Raw genomic sequence first — 9,854 nt, forward strand, 5'->3', positions numbered from 1 at the left:
TGTTGTGGAGTGGCGTTAAATCACTCAACAAATTGCCGTAATTTTGTATACGAAAAATCATAAAAACGATACGGAGTATTTCGATATCCTCTGCAACAGTCCAACAAGAAAGCTATTTTGGTATCTCTACGACAACCTAAAATGAACGGTACCTGTTGTACGTATCTAAAAATAGATCCAACGAAAGAGAGAAGAGAATAAGAAAGTTCACTAGCAGCTCCGCTTTTGATCGTGTATCGTTCACTCTACCACTACAGAGAAAACTGATTTTGAATGAAATGAATAAAGCAGGAGAAAGAGAATTCAGAGTTTGAATGAGTGAAGGTGCAAAGGTGTAATAAAATGGCAATTTCTCTCACTCACACAAATGAACGAATAACAACATAAAAACTAGTTTTCTCATACACAAAACACGCAATTCTCGACTCTAATGAATGACTCGCTACGAATGCCAGTGCCATTGTCAAAGTCATCAGCTTAGGTTGTACAGACTTAAAGCCGCGTTAATTGAAAGACCCCCAATCCGCCAAAACGCGCCTTATCAACGTCGTTTTCACGGCTCAACAGCTCCGCCGACAGGTCCAAATTAATTTCGGCTTATCAAAAACCACAAAATGTCGTCGCCGTCGTCCTCGCTACGGTTCTGCGCCAATCTGAACTTTATGTTTACCGAATGTGGCGACCTGCTGGGTCGGTACGCGCTGGCCAAGGCCGCCGGGTTCACCGGCGTCGAGGGGCCCTTTCCGCCGGACCAGGTCAGCGTGGAGCAGCTGGTGAAAGTACGCCAGGAAACCGGCCTCGAACAGGTGTTGATGAACATTGCGCTGGGTGAGGAGGCGATTGTGGCTTTAAAATTTGGAATGGAATGTGATTGATCTTTTTAAGGTGACGCCCCCGAAGGACAGTTTGGATGTGCGGCCATTCCCGGCCAAGAGGCCAACTTTAGGGCGAATCTGGAGCGGACAGTCAAGTACGCCAAGGCGGTCAATTGCAAAAAGTAAGTGCAACTAGTGGCACCATATCAGATAGCTGATAATAATAGTGTAAACATGGAGAGCTTGTTCAGAAAACTTGTGAGCTTTTTGTTGAGTTTGCACAACAATCAATCAACAATCAGGATGAAGAGAGAGACTATGTCAGGTATTAAGAGTGTGTGCGTAAGAATGACGTACGGAACTTGCGAAGTTCATTTGTCTGTCATCTTACACAAGCATCGGTGGTTCAGTGGTAGAATGCTCGCCTGCCACGCGGGCGGCCCGGGTTCGATTCCCGGCCGATGCACAATGGTTTTTTGCATCTTTTTGCACAAAGTTTCACAAAAGTTTTTCAAGATTTAAAAACAGAGCCAAAAAGTGTTAGTTAAATCTTAAAAAGATAGCTAAAAGTCATCCGTCAATCCTGACCTTTAGCGGCGCCTGCCACGTCAAGATACACAGACCACATTTCCTCCTTCCACAGAATCCACATCATGGCCGGCAAGCTGGCGTGCGCTCCCTCGGCGGAGCACGATTCAACCTACGTCCAGAACCTCAAGACTGCCGCATCGCTTTTGGAGCAAAACGACATCCTGGGCGTGATCGAGCCCATCAACAAGTACGCCCTTCCTGGATACTATCTTGCATGCTACGAGAAAGGTTTTTTTTTTTTCTTTGTTTATTTTTGCTTATAAAATTTCACAATTTTCATATTTTCAGCGATCAACGTCCTCCAGCAGGTCAGCAGTCCCAACCTGAAGCTCATGTTCGACATTTACCACGCGCAGCACATCCGGGGTGACATTAGCAATGGGATCCGCGAGTACGGTTCGTTCATCGGGCACATACAGCTAGCGCAGGTCCCCGGCCGGCAGGAGCCGGACTCCGAGGGTGAACTGAACTACGCGTACGTGCTGGGCCAGCTCGAGGCGAACGGTTACGGCGACTGGGTTGGTTGCGAGTACAAACCCAGGGGAAAAACCGAGGAAGGTCTCGGCTGGTTACGTACCTTTGGCTACTGGAATCGATGAGAGCACGCGGGGGCAAGGTCAGCGGAAGTTGCGAGAACAAATAGAAAGTTATTGTTTTTATTGATTTATAGATGCGAATAAAAGTTTTTTTTAGGAAAGTTGATTACGAATACATGAAGAAGGGTTCCTTTAAATTGTAGCTTCACCAGGGCGGAAACATCAGTTTCGTGCAAGTGTTTCACTATAAGACCGGAAGAAGAACCATGGTCATCAAGGACAGTGACTTTGACGAGTCGTTGAACTATGCGTTGCTGCGTGGTGACATGGGTGCCATTTGGGACACAACAAAGGACCAGCGGCTGATGAACGGAACGATGAACCCGGAACTTATTCAGCGTTCCAAGGAACGAGCCATCCGTGCCCAGCTGAACTCTGCGGACGGAGATACAGCCGAAACGCACGATCAGTTCTACCGGGATCATAAGCTGCTGCTTGTGTTGTTCCGCGCTCTTGCCGTCATGCCTATTTTGCGATCTTCACCAGGACGAATCACGTTCAACTGGAGGTCCTGGGCATCAATCTACGCGTATTGCTTCTATTTCCTCAGTACGATCGTTGTGCTTGTAGTCGGCTATGAAAGAATCAAAGTGTTGCAGGAAACGAAGAAATTCGACGAATACATCTACGGCGTCCTGTTCGTGATCTTTCTCGTGCCCCACTTTTGGATCCCTTTCGTTGGGTGGGGTGTGGCGAAGCACGTCGCGGTCTACAAAACCATGTGGGGAGCCTTCCAAGTACGCTACTATCGTGTCACCGGAACGAATCTTCAGTTCCCCACCTGAAAGTTCTAATCGTTATATTCTCCATTGGTTGTCTGATTTGCGCGATCGTGTTCCTTTTATCGCTCAGCTTCCTGCTGGAAGGATTCCTCCTGTGGCACACAACAGCCTATTATCACATCATCACGACCCTGAACATGAGCAGCGCCCTTTGGTACATCAACTGTCGCGGCATCCGAGTGGCCTCGTCCAGCCTGTCCGATCGGTTCCGCAAGGACGTCGCGATCGAGTGTACCGCCGCGATCATCTCCCAGTACCGCTTTCTCTGGTTGAATCTAAGCGAAATGCTGCAAGCTCTCGGAAACGCTTACGCCCGGACGTATTCCACGTACTGCCTATTCATGTTCGTGAACATTACGATCGCCATCTACGGCGCCCTCTCCGAAGTGATCGACCACGGGTTCCAATTTTCGTTTAAGGAGATCGGTCTCATCGTAGACACGGTCTACTGCTCAACTCTGCTCTTTATCTTTTGCGACTGCTCGCACAACGCCACCCTGCAGGTCGCTCAAGGAGTTCAGGATACCCTTCTCAGTATCAACCTGCTGAAAGTGGACCTCCCGACTCAAAAGGAGATCGATCTCTTCATCCAAGCCATAGAAATGAACCCAGCGATCGTCAGTCTTAAAGGGTACGCCGAAGTAAACCGGGAGCTGCTCACTTCGGTAGGTCAATTAAATCTTTCTATCGCTTAAAAAAAAGTTTTTATAATTTCAGAGCATCGCGACGATCGCGATCTACTTGGTGGTGCTGCTGCAGTTCAAGCTATCGCTCATTTCCCAACAGATGCCGGTCGATTTGCTGGAGAATTTACAGAAAGCTCACGCTCACTAAGTTTGTTCACACATGTTGCTGTTGTTGTTTTTTTTGCACAATAAATACATGTTTCGAAATTGAATGCACAACGCTTGCCACTAGGAAGAAATAAATTAAAACTTTATTTTGAGCTAAAGAAAATCATGGGCTATGGTTGTACACTCAATACTATTTTGTCTGAATTTAATTTATATCATGAAAAAATATATAGCAGCACACTTGACACACCCTACACAACCAGGGTTGTTACGGGAGAGTCGAAAAAAAATCCGCGCCAAATCCGCGCCGACCTAAATTCCGAAACCGCGCGAAATCCGCGCCATATAAAAAAATATCGCGATCAACATTAAAGAAATTTTATTTTTAATGAGGAAAAACTAATACAGAAAGTATTTGATAAAAAAAAACTCGGTTTATGTTTAAAAGCTCCAAAAGAATGAAAACAATAAATCCATTTTTAAAAATACCTAAAGAGACGGTAGAAGCAAAGGTCATGAAAAAATCTTCAAAATAGAAAATACAATATTTAAAAACTTAAAAATTTAACTTCAAAAATATAAGCTCAAAAATAAATCCAAATCTAAAATTATAAGTAGATAAAATTTTAAATTTCGATAGTCTAAAAATTCAAAATCTACGAACTTTTATACAGTTTTCAATCCAGAATCCTCGCTAAAATTTCACTACGAAAGAAATTTAATTTCCGATATTTAAAATATTGTCTTCTCATCATTTCAAAATCTCTAACAGAAAAAATGACTTCAAAAATTGTGGCATTCAAGAATTTAAGAATTTAATTAAAAGCTTAAGAATACTAAAATTAGTTTTTGTTGTTTTCTATATTGTTTTGAATTTGTTATTTTTAGTTTTAAATTTCAACTTTTTAATTTTGATTTTTTAATCTTCAAATTTTTGGTATTTTGAGTTTCAGATTTCTAAAATTTTGAATTTAGAAATTTCAGATTTTTAAATTGAAATTTTAGAAATTTCGAACAAAAATTAATATGTATTTTGATTTTTTTGTTAAAATCGAAAGAACTTCAAAATTTTAATGAAAATAAAAGTCAAAGCAACTAAAAACAATCTAAAACGCATTTTCTGCATGTTTGTCAATACTTAGGTATTTTGGAAACTAATGATTGCAAAACAACTGGACAGGTGTATAATGCATTTTTAAACACTTTTTTCATTCAAATGTTCAAATCGTGGCTCGTAAATTCAATTTTAATTTCCCATTTTTTTTTGCCTCCCTCCTCGACTTTGGTCAGAGTTGAGGGACATAAACTTCAAAAAATAATTGCAACGGCCTAAAAAGTATTAAAACAAAAAAAAGTTTCGATTGTTTGAATTTCAGAAGCTTTGAATGTTCTGATCTTTTTATTTTCGCCAAGAATGTTAAAATCTTGAAAAAAAAATATTTCTACGATTAAATTCCATCTAAAATTTTAAAGTGGAGGTCAGCTTCTGTTACGTTCAATCAAGCTCATATTTGGCGCCCACCAGAACAAGCCCCAAAAATAGTTTTTGTTACACATTCTAATTTCTATATCTTCGGGAAATGTTTGTAATATTTGATTTACAACGTTAAAAATTTAATAAATTCAGTATAAAATTAAAAATAAATAAGGTTCAAAATCATTACTCAAAACTTGAAAAACTCAAAACTCAAAGAAATGAAATATTCAGAGCCGGAGATGTTAAGAAATGACAAGAAACATATAAAAAATAATTTCTACATAATCTTCATCTTCATTTTTCCACGTTTCGTACTAAGAAAATACAAACAAACATTTTCAGAAGAAAATTCAATTAATAAAAAATATGAAATTCTTGCACTCAAAGGAAAAAACAAATTATCGTAATTCCTGACAATATTTTTCTTAATAACTTGAAAGAAATTCTATCTCTCTCAATTAATTTATTTATCAAAATTGCCATCCGCGCGAAATCCGCGCCTGAGCAAAATTAGCCAGCAAATCCGCGCCAGATCCGCGCTATCCGCGCGAAACGCGCCATCCGCGCGATCCGCGCCGTCCGTAACAACCCTGCACAACACCAATGCAATCATAAATCGAAGCGTTTGGTACGGTATGTCCTTTCCTCCCTTGTATTATCCGCGCACCACCAAACCGAAGTGCGCAACACTTCTGTTGCGCGAAAAAATCTGTTGCGCCGAACAAAAATGTAGTGGTTTGTCGTTAGCGTGTACATCAGCCTGTGGCGCAACAGCTTTGACAGGTTGCGCTCGTATTTTGAATTTTGTCTGCTTTCACAATAGATTCTGTGAAATGTAATCCATTCTCAGAATTCTCCGGAATGGGTAAGGAAGAAGCTTGGGTATTTTGTGGGGTTTGTGATTGATTTTGTTTGTTTTTGTAAAACGCCGTTTATGCCAATTCCCAAGATCGGAGGTCGGGATGTGAATTTGCACCGGTTGCATTCGGTGGTGGTGCCCCGGGATTGGTGGTTGATAGTCAATTGCCGCCAGCCCGGGAGCATGTTGACAGCTCCCATACAAACTGAGCGTACCCCTTTTTGTGGGCCCAGTGGGCCTAAGATGGCGGCCTTCGATATTATCTAGCCAAACTTTTGAAAATGGCGAATAGTTTAAATGAATAAAATGTTTGCCTTGTTTCCGTTTAAAACGACAAAATATGCAGTCTAGAATCATTTTCTTAAAAAACTTGTTTAGAGATACGCCACGTTCAAATATTAGTCTAGAACAGTTGAAGTGAGCGGGCCGCGAAAGCCGTCACGAAAAAAAAGTTTCCCATGCAAATTCTGAGTTGCGTATTTATTGGGTGGACTCCGACGAGGCCCACTCGCCATCTGTCGGTGGATACGCGCAACTCACGAAAACTGTCATGTTTGGGGACGGCTGATTGCCGCGGAACTGGGACGAGATCATCCATGAGATGGTACTGCCGAAGCGTTGCGTGAACAACAAGATTGCCTTAAAGAAGATTATAAAAACGGTTTTTGGACAAGTACGAGAAAGCTATTTTCACGGTGAGGAGAAGGTTCCGACCAAGAGGAGGACGACGAGGAGTGGGATTATCGGAGGTGGTCAGAGCGGATGTTGCACTCGGTGCCGGCGGTTTAAAAACACCGGTGAGTAATGAGCATGTGTGCAGTGGCTAGCCAACTTCAATTACTTTCCATCTCTTTTAGCAATTACCTTCCCACAAATGTTCACCTCGCGACGGCGCAGCTTAAGCCGAATGAACCTGGGCAGTGTGCCGGAAAAACTGTGTCATTCTCGAAGGAGGATGAAGTGCTCGAAATCGAATTCCGTTCCGAGGGACTCATCAACCCCAAGTTCCGGATGCGCTTCCAGGATCGGGAAATCCACGTTCAGGCACTTCACTTCCCAGCCGGGAAACGTCGACCACTTTTCCCGAATCAACAGCCAACTTCTCCAAAAATGTCCTGATGAAGGCCGGCAACGTGACCATCATGTTCTCTACACTGCTGTCGCGCATCGGAACGTCCATCCGGAACCGTCCAGCTTGGAGTCTTCGGAAGTGAACGGTGGCGTACCGTAAGAATCCGTACAGCTTGTACTCGGATGTTGGCCAGAAGCGTTAATACAATAACAAAATGTTTTTTTTTTGCCCTGATACAAAGTGATATATAACAGGATATCGTTACCAAATAAATTACAATTACAATTACGGATACTGTTTAACACTTCTAAAAATAAATATAAATTCAAGCACATTTTTCGAATTATCACTGTAGTATTAAATGTTGTTTATTCTTGCCATAAAAGGTTTCTTTTCCAATTAAAAGTAAAACACTTTTACCGATACAACGATTTTGTTCCATAAATGCATGGTATTATCAAAAACTTTCCAACTTTTAAATTAAAAAGTAAGAACTTTCTACGAATATTCACCAACGCGAACTTTTAATCCAACGAACGATCTTTTTAAATTTAGAGAATGTTTTCTTTGTGTGTATGCGAATTCTGTTTTGTTAAATTCCAGCGTTCTAAACAACTTTTGAGCAAAAATACAAGCTGATACTTTGTTAACTTTTGATGCTTTATCATTTTAAACAATATATTTTTTTCAAAATAATTATTTTTTTAATTTTTTATTATTGCGTTAATTTATAGAGGGCAAAAAGTTTACACTCGTACGACTTGAATTTTTTCTCAAAAGTTGTTCTAAGAGCTGTAAATTAAATTTTAAGTTTGCATTCCTATATAACCGAACAGCGCAAATTTGAATCGTCATTCTTCGATGCTTTGCGCCATCTGTCGGAATTTTTGAGCTTTAATCGCGAATAAGAAGGTGCGGCCTAGCTTGAATTCGGGTTGGCACGGCAAGTCATCTGTGGAAAAACATCGTTTCAGTATGTTTCTGCCAGGTGGCGCGGGTCTCGCCCAAAATTGTCCAAGTGTGAGATTCTTGTAATTCAATTCCCTACTACACTCAACCCTCGGTGGTTGGTCACTTTTTCGTTTGACACTTTTTTAGTTTGTACCCCGTTGGTTGGTCAAAGTCAAACTAAAAATGGACGAACTGCCACTTTTTACACGGCGCTCACGCACACTATCAAAACAAACGTTTGGTAGTATGTGTGAACTTCGTGTAAAAGGGGTGTCAAACTAAAAAGTGACCCCGTTCGTTTGACAACAGTTGGTGTCAAACCAACGGGGTTTGAGTGTACTTTTCGCAATCCGATCCTGATCCTGATTTTTGATAATTTTATTTAAGGAAAAAAAATTCCCCCCGTTGCGAATAACTCACCAGGATAATCTCGGATCTTCTTTCGACAATGTTGTAGGAAATCTCATACTTGGGCAATTGAGGGCGAGACCAGCGCCACCTGCTGCCAAAATCTTGAAGCGATGTTTTCCCCCATACATTTTCGCGATATTCCCCATATAAACTTCAACGATAGAAAGCGAGCCAGGGGGTATCTTTAGAGATTTTACAAAAAAAAAAGAAGCAAAGGCAATGATTATAGGGGAAATATACCCTTTCTAATCAAACACCCATCTTCGTCATATGGAGAGTTTGATGCTCGATTAAAACTCCAAAAATACTTTTCAGGCTATAAACTTACCAGCAACAGCACCCCCTCGAGTAAGCACGCAAATTTAAATATGCCACTTACTGGCCAAAAAGATCAAATTGAATGCACTTTTGATCATAATTTGGCACACACATCCACACGCAAGATCAGAGGTTAACTGCTTAACGAAAGTCGCCATCAATATCTTTTCACTTGCGCTAACGATTTCAAAGCGCTTAAGACTAGGCTTAAGATATAAATTTGCTTCCAACTACCGGCAACATGTTCTTTTGACCATTACTCACTTGAAAAATAATCCCGAAAAATGTAAATAATTCGCAAGCACCATAAAAAAAACAAACGCGCTAAGTCTTTTGACGTTTTAATTTTGACTACCCATTCCAATCGAAGGCTGAAGAAAACCAAGCGAGGAGCGAAGGCAAATAAAGAACAAAGGGTGGCCACATGCTGGTGCAGCACCTGTTGGAGTGAGCAAGTGCTGCCAGGAAACTTTCGCTATAAATGCTACTTTTCGTTAGTGTTCGCTTGAAATTTCATCAATTCTGGCAGCACTAAGCAGACCCAAAAGAGCGCTGGAAGAAAAAAAGAACTACACTGAAAGCCCGACCATGGTAGTTTTAAGAAAATTTGCTAAAAATGCTGCTTATTAAATTAACTGTGGCTTTTTGGTGAAAGTAAACGCAAATATGGTAAAATGTACCATGCTTCCAGAAAATTGCATGGTAGCAAATACGAAATCATTATCATTCTCTCCATAATCGAGGGTTAAAATTACCATACCGCTTTCGACATAGTAAAACTGACTGCGTTAATCAGTCAATCCAAGCACGGAATGTTTTTAGCAAAAATACGTCGGTGCGTGTTCTCAATTTAACCCTACAATATGGTAGCAACTACCATGGTTGGGTTTTCAGTGTAAGCTGAAATCAGAAAAATGGGCGTGGCCCAATGCACTCGACTGATTAGAATGCATTTTTGAAATATTTTTTTTAAATGCTTGTAAAAGGAATAGCATAACTTTTAATAAAAGTGAAAATAAACAGAAATGTTTACAAAAAGTTGCTCTACTCGTTGGTGTACTTGGTTTTAGTGAATTTCAAGGAACAATCCAGATTATCCAGCATCATTCAAACACGACCGCTTATTAGGCTTAAAATGGGAATATTTCCCCTACATTATCCATTAGTCCTGTTGTTTTGCAATAATTA

At 40.8% G+C, this 9,854-nt stretch overlaps 3 protein-coding genes and 1 non-coding gene across 5 annotated transcripts; all 4 read left to right on the forward strand.

Moving 5' to 3' along the window:
* Window positions 1-408: 408 nt before the first annotated feature.
* On the forward strand, window positions 409-2,106 carry LOC6039174 (putative hydroxypyruvate isomerase). Its single transcript, XM_038248631.1, has 4 exons — window positions 409-828; window positions 886-997; window positions 1,459-1,634; window positions 1,695-2,106. Exons 1-4 carry the CDS (start codon window positions 615-617, stop codon window positions 2,003-2,005), a joined length of 813 nt encoding a protein of 270 aa, XP_038104559.1. The 5' UTR covers window positions 409-614; the 3' UTR covers window positions 2,006-2,106.
* Trnag-gcc lies at window positions 1,211-1,281 on the forward strand. The gene has a single exon. It is a non-coding gene; the product is annotated as a tRNA-Gly (tRNA).
* Window positions 2,107-2,184: 78 nt separating the features above from the next.
* LOC6039173 (gustatory and odorant receptor 22) lies at window positions 2,185-3,691 on the forward strand. Its single transcript, XM_001848776.2, is given in 3 exon segments — window positions 2,185-2,779; window positions 2,782-3,449; window positions 3,502-3,691. Coding segments are annotated over 3 exon segments (1,356 nt in total). The 5' UTR covers window positions 2,185-2,208; the 3' UTR covers window positions 3,619-3,691.
* Window positions 3,692-5,901: 2,210 nt separating this feature from the next.
* Window positions 5,902-7,274, forward strand: LOC119771206. 2 transcript variants are annotated; one of them, XM_038266890.1, is made up of 4 exons: window positions 5,902-5,920; window positions 6,005-6,085; window positions 6,490-6,711; window positions 6,772-7,274. In XM_038266890.1, exons 1-4 carry the CDS (start codon window positions 5,917-5,919, stop codon window positions 7,143-7,145), a joined length of 681 nt encoding a protein of 226 aa, XP_038122818.1. In that variant the 5' UTR covers window positions 5,902-5,916; the 3' UTR covers window positions 7,146-7,274. The 2 variants fall into 2 exon arrangements, with proteins under 2 accessions (XP_038122818.1, XP_038122819.1); XM_038266891.1 differs by having other exon boundaries at window positions 6,005-6,077; window positions 6,482-6,711.
* Window positions 7,275-9,854: the final 2,580 nt, after the last annotated feature.

The sequence above is a fragment of the Culex quinquefasciatus genome, chromosome 1 (genome assembly GCF_015732765.1).
Source record: "Culex quinquefasciatus strain JHB chromosome 1, VPISU_Cqui_1.0_pri_paternal, whole genome shotgun sequence".
NCBI classification, from domain to species: domain Eukaryota; kingdom Metazoa; phylum Arthropoda; class Insecta; order Diptera; family Culicidae; genus Culex; species Culex quinquefasciatus.

What these genes read in the sequence shown, in the direction of transcription:
- LOC6039174 (XM_038248631.1), top strand. Translation starts at nt 615, where the DNA reads ATGTCGTCGCCGTCGTCCTCGCTACGGTTCTGCGCCAATCTGAACTTT. An exon ending in GTTGATGAACATTGCGCTGG is followed by an intron (nt 829 to 885) that starts GTGAGGAGGCGA and finishes GATCTTTTTAAG; the next exon opens with GTGACGCCCCCGAAGGACAG. An exon ending in AAGGCGGTCAATTGCAAAAA is followed by an intron (nt 998 to 1,458) that starts GTAAGTGCAACT and finishes CTCCTTCCACAG; the next exon opens with AATCCACATCATGGCCGGCA.
- LOC119771206 (XM_038266890.1), top strand. An exon ending in GGTTGATAGTCAATTGCCGC is followed by an intron (nt 6,086 to 6,489) that starts CAGCCCGGGAGC and finishes GCTGATTGCCGC; the next exon opens with GGAACTGGGACGAGATCATC. An exon ending in CCGGCGGTTTAAAAACACCG is followed by an intron (nt 6,712 to 6,771) that starts GTGAGTAATGAG and finishes CATCTCTTTTAG; the next exon opens with CAATTACCTTCCCACAAATG.